This window comes from Cuculus canorus, chromosome 14 (genome assembly GCF_017976375.1).
Source record: "Cuculus canorus isolate bCucCan1 chromosome 14, bCucCan1.pri, whole genome shotgun sequence".
NCBI classification, from domain to species: domain Eukaryota; kingdom Metazoa; phylum Chordata; class Aves; order Cuculiformes; family Cuculidae; genus Cuculus; species Cuculus canorus.
The window spans coordinates 8750280-8768460 of record NC_071414.1 but is presented as its reverse complement, the minus strand read 5'-3'; the positions used below and the strand labels follow the sequence as shown (position 1 = coordinate 8768460).

At 39.7% G+C, this 18181-nt stretch overlaps 1 protein-coding gene across 2 annotated transcripts in view; it reads left to right on the top strand.

Annotated features, from left to right (window-relative positions):
* The first annotated feature begins 2620 nt into the window (after positions 1-2620).
* Positions 2621-18181, top strand: part of ADRA1B (adrenoceptor alpha 1B) — a 33663-nt gene continuing 18102 nt past the window's right edge. The window contains exons 1-2 of one of the 2 annotated variants that reach the window (XM_054079720.1): positions 2621-2742; positions 16511-17791. In XM_054079720.1, coding sequence (XP_053935695.1) covers positions 16819-17791 — 973 coding nt within the window. In that variant the 5' untranslated portion in view covers positions 2621-2742; positions 16511-16818. Of the gene's footprint in view, positions 2743-16156; positions 17792-18181 lie in introns of those variants that run through there. The other variant, XM_009565036.2, reaches the window with a different exon arrangement.

The following is an 18181-nucleotide window of genomic DNA, read 5'->3' as shown; positions in this document are numbered from 1 at the left end:
TTTTTCCTATGAAAGTGTTTTCAGCTAACATACAAAAGATCAAAGACACCTAAAAAAGCTTTGTGTCTTCAGAAATGAAGGCCGACTGATTTATGGAAAATGTGGCTATATTGAAAATGAAAAATACCACTGAAATGAGTGTAATGACAGCATCACAGCAAAAATGAAACAGCTAATAAAAAAAGTTCTGCAGTGAAACTTTTTATTCCTGACCCCTTTAGGTCTTTTTGTTCAATAAATTAAAACAATAATTCTATTACATTTGCATTTACCTATGGGGTCAATATTTTACCTGGAAAACTTGAGTTAGATTATGCAGCTCCAAAAGTCCTAAGAAAGAGAAATAATATATTTTATGATGAGTGCCCCTAACCCCACCATTAAGGAATACGCAGGCTCAGACATAAATTCTCTAAATATAGCTGTCCATTTCAAAGCAACATTAACACCGTGCATTTGTACTGCTATTTGTGAGAATGCCAGGCACTCAAGCCATACCCTGACATTTTCAGAAGGTCATTTTGGGTCAGACTGCTGTAAATCATTGCCACAACCCTGAATCTCCAAGGGCAGGAGCTAAGCAAACACCTGCAGCCTTTCAGCTAAACTTTCACTCACTCACTGAATTGGGAAGGGCAGTAAATTGTAACTAGGCTGAGAAGACCAGCACTCAGCAGGTTAATCTGTCCAGTTCTGAATAAATGTCAACAAGGAGAATTTTACCAAAGTGTTGTCACTTTTAACTTCACCTGAAGAGAATAAACAACAAGCCAATCTTAAGAAGTCCATAAGGAGCCTCTGTTCCCATCTCTGTCCCTGCATATTACTTTCTAAACCTGTAACGACTTCAGGCTAATGCAGTCCTATATATTTAGAAGAGGTTAAATTTGGTTCTTTTCACTTGTGTGAATAAAAAGCTCAGCTCTCAAAGATATTTATTAAATATGTATGTTTTGTGACTATATTCTTATTAATGTTTGCAAAATACTTTCAGACTCTCGGCTAATAAAGGCAAATAAGAATTTGGGAGATGCAAACCTTCAGAAAATTGGAATATCACTTAAGTCATGAAAATTTAATGAGGTTCATTATTACCACTCACCAGAAATCTCAAAATCAATCAAGTTCATTGTCCAATATTTAATGATATTTTATGTAACAAGTTTTTAATGTAGGTTTAGACATGGATCTGCAAATTATACAGTGTTTCTGCTTTCTACTATTAATTTGTAATAAGTTTTTAAACAAATAACCCACTGCTCTTAATTCTCTGAGCACATGATCACAGTTGCTTCCACTGGAGCTTCTCCTGCTACTGCAGGAATGGTGTCTGGGCAATCATTTAATGGATAATGGACGATCACACTGGAGATAATAGAAATATGGTTGTTACACTTCCAGCAAGAACAAAACACATTAACTGTCCGTCTGATGTTTTCCACCAGAGGAGTAAGGATTAGTCAAATGCCACTCTGCAGTGGGAGTTTCTAAGCATCCTTCCCAGTAGGCTTCACCCATTACAGTCCTCCCCACCCTATCACCTCCCCTCAACGCTTCCCCACCACAGCCCATGGCTCTGACTCACTTGTAGGCACCAGCTCTTTCTCAAAATACAGCAGACACATCAAGACAATCCTGGAAAACCTATCTATATGCCAGCGGTGATCTCCACTCCAACTCTCACCCATGATCACAGATCAGCAGCTTCCACCATCTCCGGGAAGTCTCCAACAGCTCCCTTCCAGTACACACCTTCCTATATTCCCGGAGGCATCTAGCTATTAGCCAAGCTCTATGAGTTCTTCAGTCTAAAGGGGAAATTGTCCTTGGTTTTCACCCTGCTCCAGGTACAGCTAAACGCTCAGCTCTGCTTTATTTACTTGCATTCAAGCATTTACCCAATCCTTCTGCAAGCATGCTGGAGACCACATCTCCTAGCCAGGTAGCCAACTGAAAGCACTCAAAGAACGCTGCCAGCTGGGAAAGGGCAGGCAAAAAGCAGAAAACTGATGGAAGGACAATCTCTTGACAACCACGGGAAAGAAGTGAAATATGAGATCCATATGGGTGAGCAGCTGGATGTCTGACTTTGAGCCAGGTAAAAGAGGAATTTGAATGCTGACTTACCCATGATTCAGATGAGTAACTTTGTCACAGAGCTATCTCATGATGGGCCTTCATCTCTCTGACACTGATTAGAGTTTCTACCCTGCCACATAGCAGTAAGTGAAAGTTTTGCAAAATCTCCATGTTTCTATGGGAAATTTGGATTACAAAGAATTTAAAAGAGTTTGTACATATTTAGAAGTGTTTGTGATGAAAATCTGTTTCACTGGACAGTCTGATCTGCATCTCTGAAGTATTTGCTTACCAGGGACACAGTTTAAGTTTCAGACACACAGAAACCTCTTATGGTACAAACCGGCAATAAACAGTAAAAAAAACCCAGTTAATATCCCCTACTTGGGAGTTACCTTAATTTCTTCTAGTAGCAGTTTACATTCATCATGCAGCTGCTGCAAGTGAGACTTGCAGTTGGAGACGCATCATATGTTCGGCAGCACTGAGATCACAGTGACGTGCAAAGCAAGGCAAGAGAATCACCCCTTCATCCATTCCAAAAATACTCCTGTTACAGCCAGCAAGAGCACACGCTGCAGCCGAGCCATCCACCGCCAAAAAGACCCAAGTGATATTTCCAACTGCTCCATTTCCCAAGACTGAAGGATGTCACAGAGACAGGTACATCACTAGAGTTCTCGGTTGCTAATTTGTTTTTAAGCATTGATGTTATTTCTCTCTGTAATAGCCTCAGAGTCACACAACAGATGAACAGGCACTCACCCTGTTAGTATGCATAAAAGGCAACAGAGGCTTTGTGAAAAATTCATTCTAGCAGAAGCAGAAACACAGGAATCATGATTGTAAGTATAAACAGGAGAAAATCACACTTGTGCTGAAGTGGGTTTGGAAAAAAATATTTATATGTATGTGGAATAGGAGACAGCTTGGGTATTTGCAGAATCATATTTTTGTCCAGCTAGGAATAGTAGCTTTCTCATATACCACTTTTCATTTGAATCTGTGAAGGTATTTTGCTTAAAAGACAGGCATCATTTCCTTGTGAAAGACAGAGAAACTGAGGCTCCGGGAGAGTATATGACTTGTCTAAATTCACTCAGCAGCCCATTAGAAGAGCTCAGATTACAATTACTATGTCCTCGTGCTCAGGCCAGTGCCCTACCTGGTAGCAACACTGCTTCTCCACACCAGACCCTAGAGCCGGGGAGTAACGGAGAATTAGTCTGATCCAAAGAGATCACAGTCCACAGGCTGAGGAAGGGGGTTGTGACATTTGTGATATTCTTAATGTTCATTGTGCTGCTGTTAACTTGCCTTTCTGTTACACATATGCATAGGCAAATCATTCATGTAAAATCACGTGAGTGGTTGTTTTCATTAAATAACACGCATCACAGGAACTTTTCTCTCCTCCGTCAGCTCTGTATCTATTTTCTTGCTGCAGTTACTTTATGATCACAGTCAAGATGAGTGACAGATATATTACAGTGAAGCAGCCTGATTTTACCTTTGCAGTTGTAAATAATTTTTGTCCTTGAATATATTTCAATACCTTTATGGTAATATTACACTCTGAGGTGGTAGGGATGAAGACAGATAAGTGAAATACAACCTTTTCTCCTATGTATATTCCAAAAAGTCTTTCAGGGCTCCACAGAATTAAAATTGTCTTAGCTCTTCTGCAGTTTTATTACCATAATGTGCTTATTTAATCTGTGATGGAAATAGCATGTTTGAGTTATCATTAGTCATTACTTTAGCTTCTTCTACAGTTTCATTTGTCCTCCTGAAACTCTTCATTGAGTTTTCTTAGGCTATAAATAAAGATCTCCTGGGATCCTGGATCTTGCCTTCTGAACAAAAATTTCGGTGACTCACTCTCAAATATATTTTCTTCCATTATCTTCATCACGGGCAAATGTTCATTTCCATTCCAAAAGGTCAGAAGGAAAGAAGCTGTGACTAGCTTCTTGTCAGAAGTAGGTCAGAATGCTTTTCCTTAGACGTCCTTAAACAAAGGTGAGTTATTTTCTAACCAGAGACTGTTAAGAGTAGTTTCCGGTTACAACTAAGTCTCCTTAAGCCACAGAGAAACTGGGTGATTCCTTCCCAAAAAAGGAAAGTTGCTAATCAGAAGAGTGGTGCCAGACTGACTGACAACTCTAATGACTTCATTTGGCATCACTAACTTGTAAGCTAGTCGACGCCTTATTGAATTGTTTTTACTAATGGATATGTGCGGTGCTAGAGTCAAAGATGTCATTCTTAATTACAACAAATATTAACTGGAGTAATCTACTTGGAATGGACAAAGTCTGCAGAAGCACTGCCTTGTGGAGACAAAAATTATAGAAATGAGACCCCATATATCAGCTCATCATAATTTCCTGTTTGCTTGAAACACATATTTCGTTTAATTAAAAAACTCGGGGACCAGAAATCATTGGCAATAAATCAAAACACGAATTTCTGAGAGTGCTAACAAGCGCCTAGTCCTTTTCCGTACATTGCAATGTACCATATTCATTGGTGCATTCAGCTTTTCCAAAAGACTCCCATCAGATAGTTACACTCACAGAGCTCCCAGATATTTCTCTGATCTTTCCCTGGACACAGTTACTCATAGTCCTCCTTTGTCACTTAATTCTTTACACCAAACACTCGATGATGAGATGTTCTCCAGGAGAGGTGGTTAGGACAGGCTGTGGATCATGCATTGCCGGGTGCTGCTGGGGCACAGCCTGTAGGATGATCTTGCAAAAACTCTCTGAAGGTGAATCTGTTCCTGATGTTTCAAAACTGCTGCTTTTTGTTCATTTTTATTTCTGACTCACAGTGACTTCTGACACTTTCAAGAATATGTCTTCAATGAGCATGCAAAAAGTGTGAATTCCAACAAAATCCTGCTCACTATCTCAGTTGAGCAATAGGCGGAGGCATTCTGCAGCACCACGTTGCTTTGCTTTTGGCAAATGAATCCATGAGCAGATATTCGTGCGGTTATAGGCCTTTTCAGGAAAAGACCCTTGTCTTGTATGCCTGGTGTTCCAGCTATAGTGTTTATGTAAGAAAACGACAAATCAATGACTATGTTTACCTTTAATAAATTATTGATAGCTCTGTGAGGACTGTAGAGTGCTACTGACCTGTGCAATCTCTGCTCTACGCTGAGCTCTGCACTGCTGCCAGTAAACCTCCAGGTTATAGTCAAGGTGCTGGTTACAGACTATAAAGTCCTTAATAGCTTCAATTCCATCAGCTTTCCTTTCCTGTCCTGCTGCACAGGCTGCATTAAGCACCAAAATGCTGCAGGCAACTGTCTCGGTGATGAGACCTTAGAGGGTCTGGGACGCAGGAGCCAGCCCTCCTGCCTCGTGGCAGCAGCCAGCGTTGGCAACTGGAGCGTTATTTGTGCTTCTTGATAACGACCAGAGCATTTTTCTCCTCTTGGGAAGTATTTCTTGTTGCTGCCCAGTTTTAGTTGCTGTTACTGAAAAGGATTCTAGAGCATAAACTCCATGGAAAGGTGAATGCTTCCAATGCCAAATTATGTATAACAAACCTGGGAACTGCTCTGGCGGGCACAACATACCCATGCAATCCATAATAAACATTAAGACTGCTTAGGCACCTGTCAAAGTAGGTGAATAATCAAAGTGAGACCTGCAAAGGTGGTTTGTGGGTTTTCTTCTTTCTCTCCTTTGCAGTATAGAGGGATCAGGTGATTTCCCTGGCTTGAACCCATTTATGCAACGATTCTAAAACCATCTGCACTCTCCTGATTTGCACTGCCACAGGACTCATGTCAATAAGCAGCAGCCAGATCTCACACATCCCTCTGTTAAACCACAGGAATACGAAAATGAAAACAGCAGAGATTATTTTAGTTCTGAAAAATAAAGCTCATTGTTCTCTTACACTACCATCAACGATTAGACTATACACAATACATTTAACTTTTAGATCTAATGTATACTTAATTAAAATCAAATAGAATTTGGTCTTTCCCAGTTGCTTTAATAGAAGATATAATTATTCCAAATCTTGACAGGAAAAAGACAAGAAACAGATGTTTCCTTTCACCTAATCTTTCTCTGGAGAAATAAAGCATAGTTATAGATTTTTATGGCTTCTAACAAGAACAAAGTATGAGAAAAAATAGCAGATTCATGAATATTTAACATTAATTCAAAGAAAAGTTCAGTGTTCCATTTAACAGAAAATACAAGCCAAACTAATTCTTTTCTTTGAAGTTCTCACAGTTCCACCTGTAAGTATGTGTTCTAGCTGCCAAGTGCTTGACTGTCACTGATGCACTGGATAATATTGAAAAATTCATTTATTCTCTTATGCTCACCCCTAAAAGATGCAGTAGCATGAGCTTTTATTTACTCTGAGTGGTGAGAAACCACTAGTGCATATTTTAAAATATTATGAGAGGATCTGCATTCAAAATGCTATCGTGAAGGAGGAGAATCTGTAACACTTAAATACCCGATTCGCAAACTGCGTCTTAATAAAGTAGCATGGAAGAGGGAATATCTTTATTCTCTACTGAAACAGGTGTCTCTTATAGTCCTTATAAGAAAAGACACAAAAGAGAGCATTTCTCTTACCAAGTTGTGGACTACTGAACGGTCTAAAATTTTCTTACCCTTGCTTAGATTAACAGACAATTATTAGAAGAGGCACATTTAAAGATATTAAAGAACTCACTGTTTCAGTCCCTTTTGCTGTATTTGCTTAAAAATTCTCTTTCTCGCATTCCCTCCTCATATTATAAAGACATCCTTTTCGTCCTTTACTTCTTTATTACCTCAGTGTTTTCAACACTGGACCAAGGAAGCTTTCTCTCAATTTGCAATCCTTCTCCGAGCAATCTTGCCGTTTAACTTTATCTTTATTTTTTACTGCAATGAGTTCAGCAAAGGGAAGACTGGATAATTATTGAGATGAGGAGGAGAAATGCAAGTTTCCAGCTTCTCTAGGATTTTTAGCTGGAGCACGGAACCAATAAGAAAGGAAGCCTGGACTTGTTTCCCCTTCTCAGCAATATCCATATCTTAAAGTAAAATAATAGTTCTAAGTAAAAAAATTCTGATTTAGAAGTAAAAAATCCTTCAAGAATAAAAAGAAGTCTTGATTCCAATAAAGTTACAAGTATCCTGGAATATATTTCAATAATGATTTATGAGAAGGAACAGATCAAATTAGATGATAAATTGACGTTGATTTCTTTGAATGAAGATCCAGGGTCCGTGTTCCAAGGTCTGTATTATTGCACACATAAAACTCAGTCACTGATTCTCCCAGACATTCTCATTAAGGCAAAAGATCAGAATTGGTTGGTATCTCACTGGAGCAAGATGGATTTCAGTGTTTATCACTAGTGAGTCCCCACCCACTAACTGGCAACAAAATACTTGGGCTGCAATTGCCGATTCTGAATGTCACAAAGGTGTAATGAAGAACAGTGCACACCATGATCAGAACTTAATGAAACGGAGAGAGATGGAAATAAGTTGTTATTTTCTATAAAAAGGGAAATAATGGTCTTTCACAAAAATGTCCCAATCTGTAAAATACAGGTTTAGATTTCAAATGCTGCAGTACTTTAGGATCCAGATTGCTATGATCTGTGAGAGGCAGAATAAACCCTTTGGATATTTAAAATCAAAGTGGGGACTATAATCAGGCTCAGAAATAATCCTGGCTTTCCTGCACGGATAAGGGGGGAAATTTCCAGAAGTTTCTAAGGGCCAACAAGGTATTCCGGTGCTTAAAGAGAAAAGTCAAAAATATCAAGATAGCACAATTCCCACTCAGTGCAACTACAGCATTAAGCCAGCCCAGACATCTTTGAAAAATCTCTTTCTCAGCCACAGTTCTGCTCTGTTAAAAATGCTACTCTAGGTTTAGCACTTAATTATTAGAATGAAGAAATTGTTCAGAAAAAGGCACAGAAATGAAACTAATTACTTATGACATAATCTGACAGTGTGAAAAATTTCTATCCAGCCTGAATTTACCTTCAATTTATTTATTGCGGCATGGAGATTTATAATGCTCTGGTCACCTTAGCTCCTTTATCAGTGATTGTTTCGTTAGCCACATAAATGTCTAATCTACTTCTAATCTTGCACAGCTCTTGGCACAATGTTATCTTATGACAGTGAGTAACATGAATTATGTGTTGTGTTTAAAATGTTTTTCTTTCTTCAACATTTAATTACAGTCCTTTTAATGTCACATTAAGGATTTTAAATGAAGACTAGTTTAATTAATGTAAATAAATATACCCAGCAATATGCCTTTTTAAAAAAGACTGTGTTATCTGTATTAATTTTACTTTTTATGATTGAGAACAGACTATAATATGGAGATAAAAGCCTCACTTTTATTGCATCGTTATTCTGTTCTAAAAGAGTCAAATTGTGAGATAGCTTAAATGCATAGGAAAGGATTCTTTCGTGAAAGCCTGGTATCCCCCTCACAAGCACAATTCCAAGTGCTTTGCCCAGGAAGCCCAGGCCAGAATCCAACAAGCCCTGTTGTTCACCTGTAGCACCTAATGAGAGGTGAAGGTGCTCAGAGCCTCGCAAAACAGTTCAAATAAAGCGTGGCAACTTTCTAAATAAATCATGATGTCAGTTAACACAGAGACTTCTGGGCAGCCATGGACAGACCTCTGTCACTTCGCTCAGGCTTCACCTTGGCCAGGCTTTGGCAACAGAGAAGCCACATAGCCATACCCCAGAGGTGAGCGTTCAGGCTAAAAAGCCTTCCTGGGAGAAGCAGTGACCTGGGTCAGCTATCAGGGCAGTTCCACTGCTGGGACTGACAATGCAAAACACAAGCCCAGAAACTCATCTGGTTCCCATAAATGTCCCCTTACTGGATTAAAATCCTGAAAAAGTACACATGTCAAAGATTTTATAAAGGTTTAGGACTCATCTCCAGCTGGGATCAGGAAGAAATCCTCTTCCTTAGCGCAGTTTAGCACAGCGCTGTAAGGGATTTACACCGCTTTCGGACAGCTTCTGTCCAAGTTATCATTGCAGAGGGCACAGAGGCCAACCCTGACCAACCCACACACTTCTGCTACACATCTGTTTTGTTACACTCGCCAAAGAGAAAGCTATTCCTTTTGTAACAACTTTCTGATAGTATACTTATTCTGTGTTCTGCTGTGTTATATTTGAAGTACGAGTCCTTCAAATTGCTCAGCCTTTCCAGTCACCTGCACGCCCAGGGATGTCTGTCATGAGCTGGTTGGTAACTGATCTCGCGAGAGGGTTTCTTTCTCTTCTTAGCTTACGAATGAATAGCTTTATGAAAGAATCTAACCATACTTTAAAAGTTCACAGCAAGGATTGAGGGAGAAATTTGACTGTTAAGGAAGGATGAAAGACGGAAGGGAAGGAAATAAAATAGGACTTCTGATCAGTCAAAGCACCAACAATTATTAGAAATACATTACAGGGAGCACTGTATACCCTGCACTGCCAATTAGCCAGTATTTGCCGTGGCAAGTCCATGGCCTTAAATAAAGCTATTTAGTTTATGTACGCAAAGTTTAATCCCTGTGAAAACAGCTCCTGAAGATCAAGCCAACTCACATTTGCTTCCCACTGCCCAGTGGAGAATTCTTAGAATATCTCTGTGGTTGGAGAAGGTAATAAATAACCTCCTGACTAAGAGTCTTATGAAATTAGAGAGAGATTCCTGAATCATTTTCATTTGTCCCTTTTAATTTCAAGGCATAGTTAATAAGGACTGGTTTAGGTTGGAGACTGGTTTTTTTCTGCAAATCACGCATATTTCAAGCAACAACTGAGAGGACACAAGAAAAGCCTTTGAAAAGTTTCCCTTTCCCCTCCTGCCTTTATGGCTTTAATCCATGTTGTTCTGGTTAGCCACACCACAGTATAACGGCAACTAAGTGACCAAAATGATGGCAAGAGGAAACCAATCGAGACAGCACATTGTACGACCAGAGCAAGAGCAGACAAGGCGCAGGGGCAGTTCTACTGCACCAGCCCACCAAGCACTGGGCTTTTTTGCAAGCACCTTTACATTGTATTGTATGACAGATTTTCACTATTTTGCAGTCACAAAAAAATGAGTACAACTTTATAATCCTGCACCGGCCAAATACCACTTCGTGGTTTTTCTTACTTTTAGTAAAGATATCCCATACTTCATATAAGTGACTTAGTAAGACTTTTTTTTACTGCATTATGGTTTGTCAGAACATCTTATCAGCTAATACCATCTTCCAATAGATCTGTTATCTCCCCATAGCTTGCAATCAGCTCCAAGCAGCATGACTTCCTGGAAACAGTCACAGGAGACTCGATAAAATGAAATTTTCTTCCAACACCAGACCTTCTTTTTATGCTCTCAGAAATGTGCTGATGTTCAATGCCAGTAGGTGGAAATGCTTGACAAGAGAGCTGCAATTTATAAAAGAGCCACATGAGTGATTGTTCCTGTAGAAACATCTTGATTTTTTTTTTTTTTTGGCAGTAGGGGATGTTACAGGATAGAACCATGTGTTTTATTTCACAGATAGTCCCAGTGCAACCAAAAGCAGAAAATATGTTGCATGCATGACTTGATAAGAGGGTCATAAATAATGAGAAAATTATATCCTCTATGCCAGCCCGCCAGCAGACCGTGAAGAAAAGTCAGAACTTCATGACTTCTCACTTTCTCACTCATCCTCTAGTGATATTTGTCTGATATTTATCTAACTCTGTGATAGTTAATTCTCCAGCAATTTTTGTCCTCTCTTGGGAAGACGCCAATAATATTACCTCAGAGTAAGGAGAAGTGTTGAAGGGGTTCTTTTCAAGATCCGCAACCCAATGACCTAATTCAAACAGCCTGAAGGAGCCTGTTGATGTTTTGTTCTTGTAGCAGGAGAGTGTGCAGGATACAGTTGCTACTGGAGTAGCAGAGTGATAAGAAACCACCTTCTGAGTAGTAGTGTGTTTCCCTCTCCTTTGCCCCAAATCCAGGGAGTGGAGAGCAGGTGGCAAAAGGCAGCAAATGGTCGTGGCCAACATGATCAAAACAGGGAGGCAGATAAATGGGAAAATTACATAGTTTAGGTAGAGAAAAGGCAAAGAGGCTTGGATGTAGCACCTTGTTACTCTTTTCCTCTTGTTTGGGGGAGGATGAAACAGCTTGCAGTCATCTGTACTTTCTGGATGCTACGATGATCTTATGTTGTGATATCTAGAGAAAGACTTGATGCGATTAGCAGGTCCTTCCCCTGTCTTTGCTCTCTGTGGGTCTGTTTAATGCAGTGTTTGGCTGTGAACTACATACTTTGTGAAAGACAGGTAAGAGTTTCAGAGCAGAAGACACAAACCAGTATCTGTCTAAAGCTCTTCAGAGGTCTTCTGGAATGATGGTAACACAAGCTGTGCAAGAGGATGGCAGGCTGAGGGGAACCTGTGCGCCAAACCAGCTTCTCAGTTCTGACAAAGTATGGCTCACATTAAAAGAGCAGCATCCCCCAAAACTGTCTCAGAGAACTGTAACGCCTAGGTTTGTCTTTAGAGAGGATGCAGTTTGCAGTACTGTGAATTCCACATTTATGTAACTTCTCTTTTTTTTTATTTGATTGCGCAGTGACATTTTTGTAAAGACCGAAAGCAGTAATTGAGTCTATCAGCTTCCCGAGCATTTTTAAGTTGAAAACTACACACACAGACACACACTGATTCCACCCAATGCTGGAGCGAAAGGCTGTGTTAATTCCTTTCTCTTTAAGACAGGGACATAATTTTCCCAGACTTCCAAATATTGATTTTTTTACCAGACCCAAGTACATAGTCCATTACTCTCTGCCCAAAAAAGTTCAACTGGCATCATCCTCACGGAGTCTGTTTTGGAGACGGGACCTATATCAGTAACTTGTAATTTTAGGGTCTTTAGCAAAGCTCTTAGCAGAAATGTACAGCTGAAGGAGTGTGACAAAAAACATTTTTATGGGGGGAAAAACCTAAGCCTGGAAGAGAGTTTAAGAGCCAGTGACCACATAAAAAGCATAGTATTTTAGTTATTTGACTGTATTTTACTTAGAAAATGCTCTTCGAATTGTATTTACAATATAAAAATAACAAGCACTGAATCACAGCAGAAGAAAAGACTATTCAAAATTGCAAATATTTGCAATCTTTGTTTTTCAAATTCAAGCTAGCAATCTCAGTTTATAATACAATCCTCTGACAAATTTCTTTTACTCTGAAAGTACAATTACAGGCTTTTAAATACTATTACTTGGTTACTCTAAATTAGCATTTTAAATGCATTTTTTTCTTTTCTTATCATGGACATTGATCCTTTCCTGAGGTTCAGCGTGTGTGTGCACATACTCCAAGGAAACTAGTTTCTGCTTAACAATGAAAATTAAGGAAATTATAATCCTGTGTATTTCCAGTGTCTGTGGAAATTTTTCACAACTCTAGCTAAGCAAAAGAGGTTTTCTATGAAGGACAAAGATGTCAGCAATAATGGAAATGAAAGAAAGAATTCTGTGGATCACCCTGCCTGTGGATTTACAGTGTTGTCCAGTGGTCCTTAGAGAAAGAAAGAAGATTTCAGAAAAAAACACTTGTGCTGAAACAATAACAACATTTTACACCGTCTGTAATTTAAAATACAAGCAATAACATACATGTAGCTAGGTAACCAACACTGATATTTCTAATGAAAACAGACAAGAGTTGAATCTTGTTATTAGTGTATTTTTAATGCTGACACCATCTACAAAGAAGCTGTAATATGAAGAAAACAACCTAGTGCCAAACACCCAGAGTCTCACACTGTCTCTGAACTGCAGATACATTTTATGCTTCACATGAGTCTACACATCCACCCACAATTGTACAAAATCCTTCCCCAAGCCTGTTCCTCACTCCACTTCTTAGGAATATTTTGATATTGGAGATAGTGGCAGAGAAATAAGATATTTCTCCAGATTCATCCAATGTCCTCCTCATTGCTTCTAGCTTTTCACACTCCTTGCATGCGAGGCAGGCTTTCTGGTTTGTGCTGGTATGACAAGAGCACTTGTATCGAATATGATATCATGTTCATGATACTGTTCAAGTCAGAATGAATAAGCTAAACTAATTCTGACACTATAGCCTTGTTTTTCTTTAGTCATATCTGTTTATTTGAGTTGTCAGGGTTTCTAATTAAATCAAAGGATTAAGAGGAATTATATAAAACTATATGTAGCTATATTCATTTAAATTCTATGTCAGCTCATACTCCTGTGCCAGGTAGAGGCAGGCTGCATTGTTATTCACTGGTTTTGCAAAAGTGCTTCTGCTGTGTTTCTGAAATCAGATTAAATAACTAATTCATATTTTCAAAATCACTTTGTAAAAGAATAACAAAAGGAACACAGCTCTTCAGAAAACTGAGCCGTGACAATAGGCCTATTTTGCATCATTTATCTAATATCGGAAAATTTATTTTTGAAGTTTATATTTCAAATTTTAAACTAGTCAAAGAAGATATGAAGATGTTCCCAATGTTTCCTCAAATGTATCCAGTCTTTTGCTGTTTCAGCAAGCTCTCAGCAGTATGTTGAATATCTACAGGGCATCCTGTCTTGCTGTACATCATTATTGAAACAATATTGAGTAGAATCTCCAAACTATTAAATTTACCTTTTAATTGAAAACTAGGACTTATCTGAGTGGAAGTAACTCTGCAACGAATACGATCTGCATTTCTCTGATCAGATGTTTTTGACTGCACTAGCTGGAAGTGCTACCTTGAACCGTGCAGAAAAAGTAGCGTATTTTACAGAGTATCTATTCTGTCATTCATCCAAAGACACGTAAATAGTGAATGTCTATGCCTGGGTTCCAATATACTCTGCTTTGTTGTAGCACCTGCCACTGAAGATCTCAAAGCAGTTAGTGAACATTAATCCGCTGAGCCTCATGACTATTCAGCCAGCGTGTTATTACACAGACTGGTGAACAGGGATGTGAAAACACATCAGACTTCCCAGTAGGGCTGTAAGAGATGAGCAGTAGTTTTCTCTTGCTCTTTGTCTCCTAGAACAGGACTTTTGTGTCTGTTGTTTCATCTAGAAGGGCACAGAAAGCAGCACCAGTGAAGGAAGCAGACTGGTCCCAGTCCCAGCAAAAGATGCTGAGCAAAGAAATGTGGTTTAGTCTGACCACTACCAGTTAGAATGTTTATTCCCTTCTGCCCTTTCTTGCCACTGCTGTCGGCATGGTGCCCTGCACCTTGCCAGCAAGCTGGAACTGGACGACTCCTGGAAGTGGCTGTGGAAAGGCTATTGAAAGACCTCTTTCCACAGGGCTGCAAAATCCTAATGTGGTGTGGTGGAAGCCAGGGAGGAGTCATACACCACCCTGTTATTCTTTGCAGGCTGGGCATGTCTTACATGTTGCCAGTTATAAAACAGAAGTAGACGAAGATCTTTCCTTATCAGCCTCTCCACATTTTGCTGTGATAATATTTTTTCACACGCCAAATATTGAAACATCGTTATGTCTGTAGTTAATGATCTAATCAAACTAGTTTTAATCAATCTAGCTCAAGCACCAACGCTGGAAAGATGCAGGCTTCACTGTAGGCTGTGCAATCTCACCAGGATGCCTGGGAAGCAGCTGCTCCTGCTGCCCTCTGCTCCCATCCCCACACCGAGACTGGAACCCAGTCAGATGCCCTGGCCTCACGCAGCTGTAATCACACCTTCACAAAAGGAGGGAGCCTCTGGCCTGAGGAACTTACAGTTTAAACAGACAAGGCAGAGAAACAAAGTCAGAAATCACAAACAAAACCGAGAAGGGTTATGTGGATTCCATCAAGAACAGTAAGCGTGAAGGATATATGCCCAAAATCAAAGGCTGTAACTGTTTTTACTAGCAATGAAAGTTCTGCCTTTGAGAAAGCAGAGGCAGAAAAGCAGAGGCTAAGCTCATAAATTGTGTGTTTCTCTTCCCTTCAGTGACTCCATGGCATGTAATCATGTCATTCTTGTAAATGTCTCAAAGAAAAGATGGTGAACGATAGTGCTTTGCTATGCTACACTCCTCAAGTAAAACTCAACCAGAGCTTTAGTTTACGTGGTTTGTCCTTAAAACCTGTGCTCAGCTGCAAATTTCAGCCATAGCTGCCGAATTAAAAATGAAGCTTTTAATTTTAAACACAGTACATTTTGTAACAGAAAAATCAATACACAGAAACCCAGAGTACTGCAGACAACAGCTGTAGGACATAACCTGATGACAGAAAGTTGAGAACAGCATTTTGGCAGTTATACATTCAGCTAATCCTTCACTTTTTGATTTTAATGGCACCAAGCTATAAAAATCTAAGATTTCTCCCCACCTGGTGACATAAAGCTACACAAAATGAAGAAACCAAGAAACCACTGTTTTCAACATTAAGGGTTATGAAATGAAAAATGAATTAGTTCTTATTTAAGTTTTCCTTTATGGGATACTGAAGGTCTTCCTACAGCTGCAGTGAGTTAACAATGGTCCCATTGACCCCACAGCCCTTAGCAAACATATACAAAGGTGCTTAAGCATAAAGAGTACCTTAAAAAGACTACTAAATATTTGTCACTGCCTTCACTTTAGCTGTTGGTAAGGGTGGTCATCGCTGTTCAGGGCTGGGATTCACAGTACACCCATGCCTAGGAAAGTCATCTGAGTAGAAAGGAGGAGATGAAGCCACAGATGTGCCTGGTACCACCCAGGCATATAGCACAAACAAGAAGATCTTAGTAGAGATTTTGATTTTGATCATCTGTTACTTTTTCTTCATTAACAGAAAGCTTACAATTAGAAACAAACTACTCCATATACGTTTTTATGCCACCAGTAAGTACTGACTCTATGAATTACTAGGGATTTCTGGAACCTACCTATTTGTCCTTAGAAGTTTGGAGATGATTAGTTCTCTAAAAGGGCATGTGATTCACTCCGATTACAAAATAAACTCAAAGACATTTTCTCGGTGAGTAAACTGCAAAGAGCGCTGGATCATTTTGTACTGAAATTGCTTTTTTTCATCACATCCCACTGAGTATTTTTCTCAGATAATGAAACTGTTTTTTAAAGGTTTCCAATCCAGATTTATGTGGCGAATGCTTTAATTAAGATCGATATATTCCATTTGTTTGGCTTTGATACGGAATTTTTAGCTGGAATCGCATTGCCCTCTAGCGCTGTGACGGGCTGGCCACGGTGATGTCACCACACGAGCGGCGTGAGCGAAGGCAGCCGGCGCAGGCAGAGCTGCCTAAGTGCTGACAAACCCTTCCTGGAGACGCATGTCACAGCAGCTAGACAGGGGCATCTTTCCAACAGAACCACAAATGCACAAAGGAAAGCAGTAAACCTGTCTTTTATTTCAGGGACGTCATGATCGAAACAGCTACCTTCGAGCTCCAGCCAAGACTTCTGCCTGCTCATTTCTGTTTAAGTGAGTTCCTATGAGAAATTAAGCAAGTTTGAACAGCCTGTTATTTCTGACAGGCTTCAGAAGACTTCATGCTGTGCAAGTTTTGCGTGCTTACAGCTGACAGCTTGCTGGGGACATGAGTTCTCAATCTAAAACTGGCCGGGGCTTTGCAGCAACTTCTTGGGTAAAGAGATAACTTTCAGCTGAACTCAAGCCATCTGCTTGTTGTGCAAGGGATCCAAGCACAACTTGCTATGGAGGATGATTTTTAAGATGAGTACCTACTTTGGTGATAAATCCAATTCATCAATACCTGGATATTGGAAATTGTCTGCACTACATAATGGCAATCTTTCAGCAAACAACTCCAATGAGACAGCAAGCAATCTGGATTCACCTCCCTTGGATATCACTAGGGCGATAATTGTGGGGCTTATCCTAGGTGCCTTTATACTCTTTGCCATTGTAGGTAATATCATGGTAATTCTCTCTGTTGCTTGCAATAGACATTTAAGAATTCCTACGAACTATTTCATAATTAACCTCGCAATAGCAGATTTGTTGCTGAGTTTTACTGTCCTTCCATTCTCTGCTACACTGGAAATCCTTGGCTACTGGGTTTTGGGGAGGATATTCTGTGATATCTGGGCAGCAGTTGATGTCCTGTGCTGTACAGCTTCTATTTTAAGTTTATGTGCAATTTCTATAGATAGATATATAGGAGTACGTTATTCTCTCCAGTATCCAACTTTAGTAACAAGAAGAAGGGCAATTTTAGCTCTTCTGGGTGTCTGGGTCCTTTCCATGGTGATTTCTATTGGGCCTCTTCTGGGCTGGAAAGAACCAGCACCCAAGGACGACAAAGAGTGCCGTATCACTGAAGAACCATTCTATGCTTTGTTTTCTTCCTTGGGGTCATTCTACATTCCTTTGATTGTCATCCTCGTGATGTACTGTCGGGTCTACATAGTGGCAAAGAGGACTACTAAAAACTTGGAAGCCGGGGTTATGAAAGAAATGTCCAACTCCAAGGAGCTGACTTTACGGATTCATTACAAGAACATTCATGAGGACACATTAAACAACACCAAACCCAAGAGTCACAATCCCAGGAACTCCTTAGCTTTCAAACTTCTAAAATTCTCTAGAGAAAAGAAGGCAGCCAAGACGCTGGGAATCGTGGTTGGCATGTTTATCTTGTGCTGGCTACCTTTCTTCATTGTTCTGCCACTAGGTAAGCTGGTCATCAAGGGACTGTGAGGGGTGGGGGAGGAAGAGGGTTAGTTGTTTACTACAGAAACATCATGGAAAAAAAGTCAGATGAATGATAAGTAGGTATCATTTTGATAACTACAGTGAATGGATGAAAGGAAGGGAAGTGAACATAATTTACTTCTGATGTTGTTTTTTTTCAAAGAGTCATGCTGAACTTTGTGAGGTGTGCAGCCTGCAGAAAGTCTGCTTATCTGGTAGTCCTTCTCAGTGTCGGGGCAGATGTCAAATCAGGGGACAGTATCTTCAGAGTTTATATGTTAAATCCTCCTTTATGGTCTTTGTTTTAATTTAATTAGGTTTCAGAGACATTTTTCTAGGATGCTTTAACCAAAATCCTAGATAAGAACAC